Source organism: Choloepus didactylus, chromosome 10 (genome assembly GCF_015220235.1).
Source record: "Choloepus didactylus isolate mChoDid1 chromosome 10, mChoDid1.pri, whole genome shotgun sequence".
NCBI classification, from domain to species: domain Eukaryota; kingdom Metazoa; phylum Chordata; class Mammalia; order Pilosa; family Megalonychidae; genus Choloepus; species Choloepus didactylus.
Window position 1 is genome coordinate 46937419 of NC_051316.1, and position 17755 is coordinate 46955173.

At 44.6% G+C, this 17755-nt stretch overlaps 1 protein-coding gene across 4 annotated transcripts in view; it reads left to right on the top strand.

Annotated features, from left to right (window-relative positions):
* Window positions 1-4762, top strand: part of APBA1 (amyloid beta precursor protein binding family A member 1) — a 242624-nt gene extending 237862 nt beyond the window's left edge. For all 4 annotated transcript variants that reach the window (XM_037797984.1, XM_037797987.1, XM_037797986.1 and 1 more), the window contains 3 exons: window positions 1496-1615; window positions 3568-3708; window positions 4517-4762. In XM_037797984.1, coding sequence (XP_037653912.1) covers window positions 1496-1615; window positions 3568-3708; window positions 4517-4588 — 333 coding nt within the window. In that variant the 3' untranslated portion in view covers window positions 4589-4762. The remainder of the gene's footprint in view (window positions 1-1495; window positions 1616-3567; window positions 3709-4516) is intronic.
* Window positions 4763-17755: the final 12993 nt, after the last annotated feature.

Here is a 17755-nt window from a genome sequence, read left to right on the forward strand (position 1 = left end):
TACCCTCTCCTTTCCCTCCTCACTGATGTACCCCCCGGACCATGGTAGAGTGAGAGCAAATGCTGCCTCCTGGGTTCCCCCATGGGAGCTACAGGCCATCTAGCTGTGGAGAATTTACTTTCCCAGCTAACCCCTAAGGGAGGTGCACAGGACGGGAGAGCCACTGCTCACTCCTTTGTCCGGCTGGAACAAACTCACTCCATCCCTGGAGTCACCTTCTCTCACGTTTTTTCCACATCCCCTCCACATCTGTGGGGAATGCTTTATGGCCAGTCACACCCACAAACTGTGGTCCTGGGTGTCCTCAGGCCCCTCTAGTTTCTTTCATGGAGGAGAAGCCCGTTTCACCTCACCTACTCCGCCATCTTCCCAGAAGCCCGAGATTTAGCCTTTTTTTTTGCTGAATCTCTGGGAAGAGGTTTTCAGTAGCTGATTTACATCACAATGTTGATGATGTCACTCCAAGACTGACTTATTTTTGTCCGGCACTGTCCTCTTAAAAGTGAAGCCCACAAGTCATTAGTAGAATCTGTAGGAGCAAATCCTTCCCAACTGCCTGAGTGTGAGAAAGCATAGCTTTGTGATGGTTTTCTAAAGAAGATTCCCCTGAGCCAAACAGGGCTTCTGTCATTGCTGTGAGTATGATCCAGGGACAGGATGAAGAGTTTGAGCTCAGCCTAGACCAGAGCCTAAAAAAGCTCTGAAACCTGACCAATCTCCTTTTTATATCTAAAGACCAACTTCCCCTCCATGCTTCATTCTGATTTGGAGGGAGGGATGTTTTACCAAGGATCATGAAACCACATACAATCTTGAAGGCTTCTTTTCTTGTCTTTCCTTTCCCATCAATACCGATCCTGTAACCCTAGTGACTCTTCCAAGGAGGAATAAACTGATTGGAGTTTGCCTCTCCTTCCTGCTTCTCACCAGTTGCTTATGGAGATGATGATAAGCTGTGAATTATCTAACAGGCAGAAATAATGGGAAGGGAGGAGCATCAGAGACAGAGAGACAACAAGCCTTTGATGAATTGGGCAAGTTACTGTGAATTCGATGTCCTGTCCTTTTGTTAGAAGAAGATTAACTGCCAGAATTTGCATTTTGGAGGAAAAAATCAATTTCCCACTTTTCTCTTTCCTAACTGGAAGAAGTATGTCCTTTATCTTTCAAGCCAAAAAGCACGAGACAATTTTCCTCTTAGTTGCTCAATCACTTTTATCAGATACCTTGAAAATAGTCCCACTTCCCAAAATAAAGAAATCACCCAAAGAATATGTCTCATACCTGTGGATGGCTGGAAAGGGCCCTTCCTAAAGCCTGCAGTTTCCCCTGTTGATAGAGGCTGGCAACGAACTGTCAGGACAACCAGTGCTGTCAGTATAGCAGGTACTTCAATAGTCAACTAAGTAACAAAAGACTCATTAAGGCTTCTTTTGCTTTGGGTGCTGTCTGCCTGCAATGCTCACCACATTCACTATGTTTTATGAACTTTAAGGGCTTAAAGAATCAGTCCCGGGTAAAGCTGAATATTGTGCGGTGTCCTCCGGTAACCACTGTGTTGATCAGGAGACCAGACCTTCGCTACCAGCTGGGTTTCAGTGTCCAAAATGGAATTGTAAGTACAACTTGCTCCACACACTCTTACAAAATTCTGACAAATATAATGTAGCATAATGTTTGGTCTCTTTGTTTGTTTCGATTTTAAGGCAGTCAGTTCTCTGAAAGAATCAAGCAAGGAAGGAGTGAATGGGTGAAAACAGGCTCAACTTCCTCCATAAGCAGGTTCCTTCTAAGGGTCTGTGCCCTTCCACAGGGAAGAGAAGTTCTCTTTCCGGAGCCCAGGCTTCTGTATGTGACCATCCAGGGCTGTCCTCCCTAGCTGCCAGCTGGAGTTAGTTTAGGATTCACCCATACAGGGCCTCATTCCCCCTCCCCACCCCCCACAAATGGCATGATGTACTGTGGTTCTCAACTTGCTGCATCTGAAAGCTCCCTTGGGAGGTTGACTTCCCATGCCTGGGCCATGCCAGGGACCAGTTAAAGTAACCTTGGGGTGTGGCACTGCAGTACTGGGCATGTTCCTCAGGTTGTCCCAATTTCCCAAGGCTGGGAACCACAGCACCTAGTGGCTGTATGCATGAATTGTCTGGGCTTAGCTGATTTGCCTTTTTTAACCTGAATTTAGCACTTCAGGGTTAAAGAGTGTTATTCTCAGTTGGCTGTATACCTTGCAAAAATAATACTTCCTTTTTGTTCTGGTTTTATGGGTTTGGACTTATAAATCTGGGGTTTGGTGGCAAATCTATTCTCTGTAACCTACTTGATTCTCTTAGTTTGAGATGTGTCCCACCCCTTGCATTCTTCTCTCAGACAGAAGACCCCTACTCTTTCCATCACTACCCCCCTTAACTTTCAACTAAGAGTTCTAGGTAATTAAAATCTTATTCCAAGTATATTTTCAGTTTTACAAATACTCTTGAAATTCCCAGAGTAAAAATATCCAACCCTAATATACATTTTTTTCATCTTGCTCACCTAGTTCACCTGTTAGGAGAAGAGTCAGGGTCACTCCTTGTGGTTTCAGTCTGACATAATGTTTTCATCTGTTTATAGTTACTTGATTGCTTTGTTCATATTTGAGTGATATTAAAAGTTCAGATATTAGCAAAGAGTTATTCTGTAACAGCTGAGGGTTCATTGGGGCCCTTAGTTTTATCTAAAGTACAAATAAAAACACCTAAGGAATGTCTTAATCCCACAGCACCTGATGGACAGAAGAGGCCACACATTCACAGAAACACAAAGCATGCTGCAAGATGCCGCAGTCCATGCACAGTCCATGTCTGTGTAGGCTTTTAAATAAGAATGCAGGGTGTGCAATGAAACATCAATTTAATATAGTCACACATAACCTTTTTGGGGGAAAATTCGGGTTGCTTTATGTGATAGGTCAGGTGGCTGTGGTCTGGTATGGAGAGTCCCGTGTTGTCTGTGTCACCAGCTACAGCCTGTGCCCTGCACCTGCCCAGCTAGACCGGAGAAAGAACCACCATGTTGTAGTTCCTATAGGAAGTACATCTGAAAAGGGTTGCTGGGTCAGGAAGGCTGAAAGGAGCATCTCCCTTCAACCAGCCACAGGGCCAGGTCCACTTTGGCTCATGGAACCATAACCCTAAAAACTGACTGCCAGCATTAAACAATGGTGCAATATTGGAATCCCAGTCATAATTGTGGGAGGCCATACTAACCTATGTTATATGGGTTTACAAGTTGAAAATATTGACAGCTCTGTTACAAGCCAGCTGGGATGAAAAATACTCAGAATTCAGTGTGCCATGAAATGCAGTAATGCACTACACTCCTGAATTAAGAGCATGGCCTCCAAGTCCCTATTTCTTGTGAAAAGAAAATAAAACATTTAGATCCCCAAAGCTTACCCTCATCAGTATCTCAAGAGAATGAGACTGTTGGGGAGCATGGGATTCCAGAAAAGCCAGTCTTCCATCCCAACCCAGTTCTCTGAGATGCAATGCCCATGGGGTTTAACTTGGCCTTTGATTCTGGCAGATTTGCAGCCTCATGCGAGGAGGAATAGCAGAGAGAGGAGGTGTCCGCGTGGGGCATCGGATCATTGAAATCAATGGACAGAGTGTCGTCGCCACCCCCCATGAGAAGATTGTCCACATTCTCTCCAATGCAGTTGGGGAGGTAGGTGTGGGGGACCCAAGCTCAACAGAGGCTGAGGGTGTCCTCTGGGGCCCCCTGGCCACCTCCTAATCCCAGCCCTGACCAAGCCTTATTAGAAACAGTCCTGAGTATCCTTCCGAATCCTAAGCATTCGTCTAAAACCAGAATGGTCTGTCTCTGACCAAATTGTAGACCCAATTCTGGGTTATCTAAGAGCTCGTCTGTAAAATGAAATTAAGTAACCATTAGCCTGGTCTCCAGTCTTATCAGCTCACCTGTTTTCAAAACTCAGATTTGTGTTGCTTTTCTCTGTGGCTGCCCAGGTTCTCTCCATTCTCTCCAGTTAATCTCACTAAATGTGCCTGGATGATTTAAGTCTTAAATTCAAGACTAACCAACACAGCAGCCCTGGAGAGGCATCTCCCTGGTCTGGGCTTGCCTCTAATCGTAACTGCTGTTCTAGGGCTGATTTACTGTTGGCATCTACCTGCTGAGAGAGGTAGGCAAGGCAGGAGAATCAGAACACCTGAGTTGTTCTTTCTCCATCCTAAGTGTCCTCTACTTTTAAAAGGCCTGGTGAGAATAAGAGCATTTGGGAATTGAACCTTACCTTGGGTTTTCATTGTTGATTCTCCATCGCCCCTAACTTTTTTGGGAGCCCATGGATTCTACCCATCCTGAAGTCCAACCTGGGTTGGGTCCCTGTGGAGGAGAGAATGTCTCTAAAGCCCCCTGTGGCATGAGGCGTCCCCTCCCTCCAGCCCCTGGCTGTGCCCACACAGCACTCCCAGAGCCTCAGCCCCCACTGAAGCATGTGTTCTGCCCTCAGATTCACATGAAGACAATGCCAGCAGCCATGTACAGACTGCTGACGGCCCAGGAGCAGCCCGTTTACATCTGAGACCAAACGCACCTCACTCTCCCTCGCGGCATGCATGGAGGACTCTCCTCACTTGTGGTTGTGTTTCTAGTGCTGCATCTGTGTGTCCACTGAGACATTTCCCTTTCACACTCAGCATCTGGTTGTACACAGGAAGGAAAAGATCTGCAAGGACCTCCTTGCTCTCTCTCTCCAATTTGCTTTCCTTTTTTTTTTTTTTTTTTTTTTTTTTTTTAATTACTGGGGAAATTCTATAGGTACTACCTTGAGGATGGAGAGCTACTGGTATCCACCCAGGATATCCTGAAGGGACTTCAAGGGTAGGGGGTCCCCGAGGAGGACCATCACTGCCCCAAAGGGAGTCACCCTTTCCCAAGAGGTACAGACCTTGTGAAACAGCTCTTCAGGTTAGTGAAAAAGCTGATGCAGCAGTGCCTAAAGTCCAATTGCTGATCTCTGCTCTTCTCATGTTGATTTATAGGAATATGATAGTAACAAGGGAACCAGCCTGTCTTTAAGGAGATGCACTGCCTACAAAATACTTGGAGCACAAGATGTTTTATCCTGCCCAGAATTTCTGAGCCAACCTTAACCTACTCCATAGTTAGTCTGCATTTGTTTGCAGACCTTCTCTCCCCAGAGGACAAGGAAAGGAACTACCTTGGACAAGGATCCCATAGACTTGCAGAAAGCTTGGCAATTCATGGGACTGCCAGAGCTTCCATGGGTTTCCCCAAGGTTACCAACATTTAGATAAACAGGTACAATCAGCCTCTCTCTGCATCACACACACACACACACACACACACACACACACACAGAGTCTTGCTTGCATATCACCTTTCCCTCCTCCCCTTCACCAATGATGCAAGCCTAAAAGCAGCATCCCCTTCCCCCTATGCAGAATCTGCCTTTAATAGCACACAGAACTCCCCAAAAAGCCACATCACCTCTCTGGGAGGCCCTTTCCCTGGCAGGTGGAGTGGCATGATAGGCTGGTCAGCCTCATTTTGAAAGAGAACGCCTCTCTCCTTGGCTGAGGCCTGGCAGCCCAATACCACCTTGGCTCAAGGTGTTCTCGCAATGGACCCCCCTCCTACCCACCCCCCCACACACACACTAGGAGTCTGGGAAGGATGGACTGTACCCCTTGAAGATGAGGATTTAGACACCATAGGGTTCCTGCCCAAGGCTGGACCAACTTCTTTCTGCTCAGGGCCAATAGGCAGGCTATGACACTTGAAAGGCAGAATAGCACATAAGCCACAACATCAAGGAGAAATTAATGACCTCAAGCTATGCCTAAGAATCCTCAAATGTGTTATGGAAGCATCATCTTGCTGCTTCATGAGTCTGAGGGAATTGTTAATGAGTGTGAAATGTTACTTACGTTCATCAGGTGCCTCATCTTTAGGGATTTCGTCTCAATTTAGTGCAGATATTTTAGTATTATTCTGAGCCAGTTTTCACTTATTCTTGGTCCAAAGAGCATTTTGTTTTCATGTAGAGTGTGGCTTTGTTTTTTTTTTGTTTGTTTGTTTTGTTTTGTTTTGTTGTTGTTGTTCATGACCTCAGCAGAGACAGGGGAAGAGAACTAATATATTTTGTAATATTAATATATTCCCTGTTCTCTGCATCTGGGATATTTGTTGTGTCTGTGGAAATAGGAATTCAGTGAGCAAATGTGGGGTACTATGTATTTATAAGTAGTGTGGAAGCATTTGGGGAAGGAGAAGGCAAGATTCAAAAAATTAGTAGCAAGAGACTTCAGCCAGAGCGATACATGTTCAGTTCCTCTGAGGTCTTTGTACCTCCTGAGTTTCATTTAACTTACAATCAGGAAAGCCCAAAGCCTCAAAGGAATCAGCAGCTGAGCTCCTAGTTTTACTGTGGTGCAAGGAGCCTTTAATAGAGGCATGTTGGCTGCCTGAAAGTGCTCCCTGGAAGGGGCTTCCCCTTCCCCCAGAGAGCCGTAAGGTGGGGCAGGAGGGAGCCAGGATAGGCAGTCCAGGAGCACAGGTCGTCTCTTAAGGAGGCCGAGCAGAATGCTTCTGGGAGACCAGCCTCAAGACTGACCCACCACAAACAGAGCCAGGAACTGTGGCTCCAGGCTCTCAGCTTGCCTTTCCTGAAGTAACCAAATTGTAGAGTAACTGATAATGTAATTAAATTCTAAAGAGTCACAAATTCATGCTTCCTCTGTTCATTACTGATGGGATTTCAGGCATCAGTAGCTTTGGGAAGTCACAGGAGGCGCTGTTATCTGTCTGCATCCAGTGGGGCATGCAGGCCACCTGCCCAAGCAACTGGACAGTACGGCAGAGCCCACCCACATAGCTAAGTGAAGGGAATTCCACTAGCACCTCCCTATTAAACCTCCCAAATAACCACAATTACATATCTCCACCAGAGGAGAAAGAATATACTTTCTAGTTCTATTGCTCAAAAATCTTGGAAAGATTAAGAGGAGCTGAAAATTCTCCTAGAGAACTAACATATTTTAGCATAACAATAAGATTATTAGCCACCATATATTTTTATGTTAATGAAAGCGGTTCCTCACACCCAGGTAGTGAGCACTGCCCAAGCATTGGACAGAGGGAGTTAACCGGTTTGGTTAACTTAGGAGTAGGAGTCTGGAATGTTACTAACTCCATTATTTTTGAAAGTCCCATGAGAGGTGGTGGTTTATTTCCCTTCTGACATCTCAGTATATATAGTTAAATATGTAAATATCTAAATACCTATTATAATGGAAAGACTATATATAGAGAGCAGCCTTCCCAAACATTGCCTGGGCAAAAAGCCGCACTTGCCACTTGGCTAGGACCTGCTGGTGACTGCTTTGGGGACTGACTCCCCCGTTTGCCTACCCCTCCCGGCCCAGCCAGGAAGCGCCAGAACCCACTAGAACCACCCCAGCCCCAGCCATGGCCTTCTCACGTGAGCATTTCAGGGGCCACCATCTGCCTTGAGTTCATGAACAGAAGAAACCCCAAAAGACCTATGCCTGGAGCACGCTTCTCAAGGAATATCTTCCTCCCCTCCCTAGAGGGGGGGCTCCCTCGGGGTGGAGCATATCACAGGGCGCCAGACTCTGAGGCCCTGCAGACCACTTTGCTTTCTGCACATTGCCCATCAACACTGGCCTGCAGAGCATCCCAGAGTAACCTACTACCTCCCCCACCACAGCTCCTGGTCCCGCAGCCCCTGACCACACCCAGCTCCTACCGTCCACATGCTGATGAAAACCCATCCACGGAGCCCTTCCCGGGTCTCTCGATCCAGAAGTGTAGCTGTTACTGATGTTTACATTTAAGGGCCCCGCTGTCTTAGGTTTACTTACTTGCAGATTTATGAGGCCATTTGTTGGTTTGAGTCTTACATCATCTGTTGCCTCCCTGGTTTGGGTTCACTGAGCACACAACTCTGATTTTATTTCCTCCTCCCTCCAGGCAGTGTGTGAGGACCGTGTGGGAATGAAACTTCTTGTATATATGTACCCAGTTCCTACAGTGTGCACTTGTACTATTGTTCTGTAAAGAGGATGAAATAGAGGTTATTATAAAGCATTGAGAGAAGTATAGTATTGTATTTGTAACAATATCATTCTTTGTATACACAGGACTCAATGATCTCTATATATAAATATAAATAAATATATAAATAAGATATATATACGAGAGCCTGGAATGTCGACAACACACACCCACTGAATGTATTTCCTCGAACACCCAGTCACAGCCCCAGCCTCCCACCCCTCTCCCTGCCGTGGCTGCCGCCCTCTGGTTTGGGGTTGTGATGTGTTTAACGTGCTATCTTCCTTTATTTAACTGAACGCTAATGTCTGTAAGAGTTGCAGCAACAATAAACAAGAACTTCACCTCTTGGCTCAGGCTGAATGTCTTGCTATTACAGGGGTGAAGGGAGGGGACCTTGTGTGACATTAGGATCTTGTTCTTTCCCTGGAACAGGCCAACCCCTGCCCACCCTGTGGTAACTGCTGACCATACAGAGTTCAGCTTTTATCTAAATGGGCGTTCACCTTTACAGCTGAACTCCATGATCTGGCCAACCTCCTCCAAGCACACCATCAATGGGAGAAAGGAAATCTCTGGATTTCATGCTTTGCATCAGCAGTGCTAATGCAGGAGGAGAAACAGGGAAACAAAGGTGGCCTTTGTTAACTTCATTCCACAGATGTATATTTTAGCTTCTAGTTAAAAATTTCTTGAATGTCACTATGTAATTTTTTAGAAGTTAAAACATGACTCATACAAATATAGAATGAGCATGTATCAAACATATATTAACTCATTAACAAGGAAATGAGTAAGAAGGTAAAGCCACTTCAAAGAGCATTTTGAAGAACTAAGTATTTATACAAAGAGCAGTTTGAGGAACTAAGTAAAGGAATGTTAAAGTAAAACTGCTAGGTTAGATACAAAACTGGTTAATGTCCTCCAGGGCAATACAACCATAATCTTTGGAGTATCTTTTCTACCAAACAGAAATCATTTGCATATCACACTGGCGGCAGGAGTAGGAAGAACACAGGACGGTAAGTGCTCTGAAGAAATATAAAGCCTGGGATGAATCTGAGGATAACTACATTATATAGGTGGTTAGAAAGCAATAGAGGAAATGGGAGAGGGCCCTATGCATGCCTTGAGGGTGAGTGTTCCAAGCTGAAGGAACAGCAAGCACAAAGGCCCTGAGGTCACACCTGTGGTGCAAGTGGGGAAGAGGTGGGAGACCAGTGTAGCTGAAGCAGAGAGAGGGAGGCAGCAAGCGGCTGGAGATGAGCTCAATGGGGTAGATGGTAGTTGTGGTACACCGATGCAGGCAATTGTGAGAACTTTGCTGCTGCAGTCATAAACATTCACTCACACACCCAAATGCTTCCATACAAACTCATATACGTCATCATGTTCAACCCACACTCATTCACCTCCTCTGCTCTCCCATTCCTAAATCATCTCTCAATCAGGAACCAAGTTAACAGGACCTGGGATTTGGTGCTCTCTGGTGGCAAAACATCACAAGGAGGACCAAATCCTGATAACTGCCTAGATTCCCAGCTCATGACTGACTGCATTAGGAATCTTAGCCACCCATCCTAGGCCCCTTATTTTCCACATAAGGAAACCAAAGTCACCAACAGGGATAGGACTTGCCCAAAGCCACAATGGATGCAGTCAGCTAGAACCTCACTCCCAAACTAATGCTCCTCTGTATAATCCCAGCTGCTCACAAGCAACAAAATGTGGGGTATCCACATTTTGTCCTTCTGGCCAGGCCCAGCATAGCCTGAAGACAGGCTGAGCGTGCAGCTGTGACTCAGCTCTCAGGCCCTCTCAGAGCTGGGTCACAGAGAGCTGTGCAAGAAACAGCACAGGAAAAGGCTGATTCCCCATCCCTTTTGTAAGCTGGGAGAACCCATTCCTAGAGGGCCAAGAGGTGTCAGCGGGGGATGTGGGAAGCACAATTGTATCTGTTCCCTGGACCCCCTTTTCCAGAGACCACTTCATATTCTGCTCCTGCTGGAAATCTCAGACATGATATAACTTGCTACTTAACTAAATCAAAGCTTTCTCTCCCCTCCACTAAACACAGTTTCTTGTGGGCAGGGACCAAGTCTTCCTCAACTTTCTAGGTCATTGTGGATTATACTTGGAACAAAAGTCATAGACAAGAGTGAATTATAACTGTGCTACCTATTCTGGTAGTGTGACCTTGGACAAGTGACTCAACCACTCTGAGCCACTATTTCTGCATCTGTAAACTGAGCAGTCTGTCTCAGTTGTTCTTTTAGTATTATATATTCTGTCCTTGACACACCTAGCACATGCCTTGCATATACTGGATGGACTCAGAGGCAATAGATAAGAGTTATTATAAACAAAATACAGAACTACTCCTGGAAGGGAAGTGTCAGGGAAGTTTTCTCAGAGGAGGTTAGGTATCTGCAGGGCTTTGAAGGTACTGTAGGAGTTCTCCAGGTTAGGCCGAGTATTCCATGCAGGGGCACAGACACCTAGAACAACATGGTGAAGGGATCCACAGTTCCTTAGTCTCATAGGAGCATAAACAGATTGGGGTGGCTTTCTACTGTCTTAATTTAACTAAGTGGGAGAAGATGAGACTAGGCTTTAGAAATCCTGAGTAGCTTCAACTTTGTTTCCCTCTAACTCCTTCTGGATAAGAAAACAGTTCCTGGGGTGCTGTCTCTCTTCTTGAGTTTTGTAATATGAAGTCATTCCTTGTTTTGTGGACACTGTAAACGTGGGTACTTTTCCACATTGACTTTGCTTTCAAGGAGAGCTGTGGTGCTGGAAAAACTATTCCCCTCGACCCCTTGCCACCCTCCCGATCCCTTGCCACCCTCCCCTTGCAGGTAAGCCCATGAGATTTGTGAAGGGCATGGCCACTACACTCTGCTCCTCCATCCTGGGCACAATTGGGTCCTCACAGGGCCCAGCCACATCATCCCCATTTTGCTGTTAGAGACACTGAGGCTCTGAGACTCCTGAAGAGATCTGGACCAAGAGCACAGAGTTATTAAGTAGAGAGGCCCAGATTTGAACACAGATCTCCCCCATCTCCAAGTTAAGAGATACTTCAAGGCTCTATGAGCAACCAGTAAATCACTGCACAAGAGAAAGCCAGAGGAAATTAACCTATCTCCTAAGACAGGGTGACAGAGACTTCCCTGCATCTCCAACCCTATCCCTTGCCTGGACTCCAGGACTGGCCCCAGACTGGTTCCTCACCTGTCAGAGGAAATGCTGAACACACCACAGAGGATGAAGAACCTTTGACTGGCCTCTGAGGGCCACAGGTCCGGAGAGAATGGCCACACAACTTGATGTCATTTGTGGATGCCCCTGTTCCTCACACTGTTGAGCTGCTGCAGCTGCTCCTGGGCATCCAGGGATGCAGATCTGTCCTGGGTGTGTGATGTCTCCAGCCAATCATGTGCTAGCACGACTCGTATCTGTGAGAGCCAACTGTTCAAGTTTCAGGAATTTTGTTGCTAAACAGTCATTATTAAAAATTAAATTAAAATCACTTATATTAACAAGAAAGGTAATAAATAACCAAAACTCATCAACTCCTATGTTTTTTATTATTAATCTATGCATTTGAGGCTATTTACATCTGTTGTATCTGCAAGAATAATATAATAGTGTGCTGCTGTGCATCTCTTCCTGAGTTCAGTGACATCACATTGGTAACTTGAAATTAGCCATGGTAATAGTTCCACCACGGACATTGGCAAACACTACAGATCAGAGCTTGATTTATTGTTTTGTTCATTGTTTAGACTTTAAAAAGTGGAGAAAATGCAGATTAAACTTAAAAAACTGTGTCTATAGCAATGATATTCTGAATAGCAATCAGCATAAAAATCTGATGGAAATAGTCTGTCAGCATATAAAAACTTAATAGATAATCAATTCAGCAAAGAAGTCACAACCTTTATGAACAAGTGAAGTTCTGACATATGCCCTCCCATTTCACTTCTGTTTTACTTGTTAGCATGAACAAAAACAACCAGCATTCATGTCAGAGCTGCAATCACTCATCAATACTGTCAGCAACATATTTGCTGATTCAGATAATAGTTTAGCATTTATTTGTAGTCTGGTTCTTTGATACTATTCTTTGTGACAGTCTTACAGAAACCTATGGTGTTTGCATGAAATATCAAGTCACACTGATGTTATCAGTATATGGGAATTACAATAAAGATTATTATATATTTTATTGTCATTTACAAACTGTGTACTACACATTCTTTGTATCAGTTATAATATATGTGTGCATGTGTATGTATGTGAATGTACACACACACACACACACACACACACACACACACTTTTCCCCCAGAGAGCTGGTTGTTAAACATATACCAGCACACCTGCTCTTGCCCAGCTTCTTCAGCAGCCTGGTTGGGCCATTTCGGGGCAAACAGGTCAAAGTGCCACCTTTTTTGTAGCTGCTTATGAAGGCACAGGGTGCCAGGACCTGCAATGGCAAGGTGAGAAGAGCAATGCATTCCTGATGATGGCTGAGGGTCCTTTCACTGCAGTGGCCTCATGGGGTCCATAGTGGGTTTCTGACCAGCTCCCATTTCAGTGAAGTTCCCAAAGGCAGCAGGAACCCAATACAACATTAACAATGCAAAGCAACCTTTTTATTCATTTCCCTCACATGTTCATTGGAAATTCTCCAATGCTCAATTTCTATTACTAACTTAATTTTAAAAACAAAACACTTACCACCCACTAGGACTTATAAGCGACAACCAGGCCCACTGATAGTAATAGTGAGAACATTCTTTGAGCAACTGTAAGATGCCAGGCAGATGAGCTACATATGTTACATCATTTAATGGAACATCAATATCATGAAGCAGGTATTACCCCCATTTTGTCGATGAAGAAACTGAATCCAGATGTGGTAGGTAATTTGCCCAAAGTAACACAGTGATGATTCAAACTCAATCATGTCTTGTGCTTTCCTAAAGGAACATCTGGTCAGTAGTGGGGCCTGCATTACCCAGATAGCTGCAACAGCAAACAGGATGCACATAATAAGATGTCAATGTGACATCACAGAAGATACAGATGGAACCCACAGGAATGGGGAGGGGACATGATGCAGAAACCCAAAGAGGTACATGTGCAGCCATCTCTGAGTAGGGGAAAGGAACAGGATGTTTGGGGGGAGGGGGACATGGCAGCACAGTCAAGGCACAGAAAAGTAAGGCCAGAGTTAGATTGTTGAGTCCATGGAGTCCATACGTTCATTTTTCAGTTTTATTTCATTTTCATTAAAGAGATGCCCTGGATGATCCCACATAAATCCTGTCTGAGCTGTTAGTTGCCAGCTTACATTCTCACCCTTCACATATCCTTAGTCCATTCTTTCTACTTCTGAGCACAGATTGGTGCCAGCCCCTGTGCCAGGAAGTGAGGATGCTGGGGGTGAGGTGGGGGCGGGATTTCACCTCCACCCTCAGCATGCACAGCAAGGGCCTTGCATTTGCTGGTGGCTGGAGAGTCAGCGTGAAGTTCATAGTTCTGGGATCACTTACCATCTGCACACTCCTTAGCACTGAAACATTTGGTAAATTATGTCATTGTGCTTCAGTTTTCTCATCTGAAAAATGGGGACAATAAATAGTTCCTACCTCATGGGATGGCTCTGAAGAGTAAATGAGATACTGCCCATGAAGCGCTTAGAACAGTGCCCAGCCGTGGCAAAGTGCTGCATGGATGTTAGCCATGATTATTTTGAGAGTTTCGGGGGCTGACATATTAGTCCAGTGTGCCCATAGGAACACCTAGAATGGCTCTGCTTGGCAGGAGAACAGGTGTCTTTCAAGGCATCTGGCTCTCCTTTCTCTAGCCCAGCTCTGCTTTCTGGATCAATGTGTGATATTCTACAGCCACCTTGTGGATCATACAGGAATATGGCAACAAATTCAATAAACTCTATAATTCTGATCCTCAAGGGAAATGAGTCCAAAGAGCTAGCATGCTCTGTATTCACTCCACAAGATGTAGGCTCAGGGCCTACATTATCCTTATTTCTCTTCAGGAATAGAGAATAGAGTCAACTGGTATTTCCTTGACTTATCTACAGAGGGTGGGGATGGGGCTTTGAATAAACCCGCTCCCTTCTACTACTTCTTTGCTCCTCAAGTTACTTCCAAAAAAAATTTAAAGGTATGTGGGAATGGAATTCTTAAAAATGGAATCTAACATTAAATGTTCCAAGAGCGCTTTTATTGAAAGAATTCTAGCTAATGCCTTCTATTTAACAATGATAAATCTGATGGTCTTTTGGTGGTAAATCCAATGCTAGCACTCTTTTTTGTGATTATGTTCAGTCAGTCAGTCAACCAGCATTTATCTAGTGTTATCTCTGCCAGGAGCTACTCTAGGTGCTGGAGAGACCTCAGTGAACAAAACGACAAAATCCCTGTCCCCACACAATTTGCATTATACCAGGGAAGAAAAAATAATAGACTAGTTAAATAAGTATAATATATAGTTATATCAGGTTGTGATATGTGCTAAGGAGAAAAATAAAGCAACGCAAGGAGTGCCAGAGGGTTGCAATTTTGAGGGGGTGGCCAGAAAAGGCCACTCTGAAAGGGGACATTTGAGACAAGGCTTCAAGGCAGCGAGAAAAGAAGCCAAACAGATACTGAAAAGCATTCCAAGTAGGGGGATGGCAAGGGCAAAGGCCCTGAGGCAGGAATGTTCCAGGAATAATGAAGAGGCAAGAGTGGCTCTAGCAGAGTGAGATTGGTTGGAGGAAAGTAGGAAATCTTGAAGTCACACAGATAACCTTGGGGTGGGGCATAACCTTTGATGTGGGGCCTTATAAGTCATTCTAAGGGTTCTGGTTTTTATTCTGAGCAAAGAAGGAGCTGCCAAAGCGTTTTGAGTAGAGCAGAGGAAGAGGAACATGATATGACATGTTTTAACAGGATCACTGTGGCCACTGCACTGAGAAGAGAATGAAGAGGTAATGTTTACTTCACCTTTGTCTCGCCCCTCATTTTTCTTACATCCAATCAGCCAGCAAGTTCTGCCAATTCTGCGTCTCAACTGCTTTGTCCCTGCTCTAAATCAGGCTCTTAATTTCACACCTCTCAATTATATTGGCAAATCTTTATTTTAAATCTAATTTTAATCTTTATTTACACATTTTTTTTCTGATTACAAAAGTAATGCATGTTTTTGTGGAAATTTTTTTTTAATTTGGAAAAATAGAAGAGAGGGAAAAAAATGGCAATCACATAATCTCAATACCCAGAAAGAATCACCCTGAAGCTTTTGGTATGTTTCCTTTTAGACTGTGTATCATATATCATGCTCTGCCCTGATTCTTTCATTTGATATTTTATTGTAAACTCTTTCATTTGTCATTAAGAATTCTTTTAAAACATGTTTTTAATGGCAATACACTATTCTACCACATAAATACACAATTAAAAAAAAAAATTTGAATGCAAAATAATTTAACTATTAGGCCAATTTCCTTTTCCTTTCTTGTTTCTGTTTTTTTCTTTCTTTTCTCTTTTTTTTTGCTATTTTAAATTGTGCTATGATTAATGTCTTTGTTCTGAAATCCTGAACATTTTCTGATTTACTTAGAAAGTAAGTAAAAGTCTAACGTCAGCAGTGCCACCTCCTGGATATAAGTGGATGTGGCAGGAGCCACATCTGAATCCAACCATGTACCATAACCTCCACTGAGCCCTCCTCAGAACAAGCCACCATCATCTCTCAATGGGATTACTGCAGCAGCTCCTAACTGGTCCCGTTTCCTCCCTGGCTCCCACCCTCCTCCTCACTCACATTTAGCAATCAGAATGAACCCATTAACATGGGTAAGTCAGGTGACATCTTGCCTCTGTTCAAACCCTGCCAATGAGCCCCATCACATGTAGACTAACAAGGACCTTACAATGGCCCTGTATGATCTGGACCCTGGATACCTCCCCAATCTTATTTGCTATCGATTGTTCTGTAGCTCACTCTATTCCAGCCATACTGTTCTTTGAACACACCACCAAGAACACTCCTGCCTCAGAGCCTTTGTCCTTGCTGTGCTCTCTTCCAGTATTGATGTGGCTCATCGATGTGGCTCACTCATTTCATTCACCTCTCTGCTGAAATGTCACTTCAACAAAGAGGACCTCCCTGAGCCCTTCCTCTAATACAACACAGCAGAACCTAACCTGGCCACTCTGTCTAAAACTGCAAGTGCTAACCCCCTCTCCCTTTATCACGCTTTATTTTTTTTCCTAGCCCTTATTATCATTGCTTTTATTTTAGTTATCTTTTTATTTATTGTCTGGCTCCTCCCACTCAAATGTCAGCTCTAAGAGGGGAGGGATTGCATGTGTTTTTTTCACTGCTCTATGCCCGGTGTCTACAATACTGCCTGATTTCTAGTGGTCATTTGATAAATATTTGCTAAGTGACTGAATGAGGGCAATCTCCACTTTATACCACAAGGTAAGGTGAGGATCAGATTTCTCAGGGAGACCAAAGAATGGATTCTGGAGGGTGACCAGCTTAGGCAAAATCCCCTTGCTGCAAAACCTACAGCAGGGATAAATCCTTAAGGGTCTCCATATACACACACAGTGTCGCCGGGGTGGTTTTAACATGTCCACACATTCTTTGATACGCCTCCCTTCAAGAGGTGCACTTTAATTCCTCTCCCCCTGAGTGTGGGCTGGACTTAGTTACTTCCTTCTAATCAAAAGAAATGATGGTATGTTTGTTCCAAGGAAGGTTATACAAAGACTTTGATTTTCATCTTGGGTGCACTCTCTGGTTCTCTCTTTCTTGGATCCCTTGCTCCAGGGGAAGTCAGCTGACACACTGTGAACAAGCCACTGGAAAGGAATTTAAGTTTCCAGCCTTCCACATGCAAGGCAAGTGCTGGGATGGTGAGTTCCTTACGTGCCACCAGACAGACTGGACCAGACACACATGTTCCCAGTATGTGCATAAGGGTTACTCTGCTCTTTCCAGAACCAGAACGAGGGTTCCACACTGCGCAGGTGAGGGATGGGGAGGGGCCAGCTAGAGCACCATGCATTCTTACCACTTTTAGGTAGCCTTTATTTTTTTTTTTAATTTGGTGCTTTCCCAGTGCTTGCTGGTCGTTCAAAGCTTCTGTGGGGGGGAGCAGAGCCCTGAAATGTCTCACTCCACCACCTCTATCAGGGTGGACATTGCCCAGCTCTTTTGTTGAGGCAAAACAAAAGGGATCCTGTCAGCTGTTCAAATAAAAAGACCATTCCTACTGGAACAGTGACAAGCCTAGGGTGAGGAACACACTGCAGCAAGAGGTCCCACTCAGAAGTGGAAGTGCTCTCCAGATTCCCAAGATAGCCAAATGTCTCCTGCCAGAAGTCCAGATCTACAGAGCTTTACCCTGGAGCATCCATGCCCTGGACCTATTTCACAATCACGGATGAGGGATCCATTCAAATCAAGGGATAAATCAAGCCCAGGCCCAGTGGTCTCCCAGCTCTGCATACCCCTCGGAAGCTGAGAGCAGTTCAGCAGCAGCCGAGGTGAATATACCTTGCATTTATTATTTGTTTATTTTCTGTCCATCCCTCTCCATGCTCAGCATTCTCCCTTC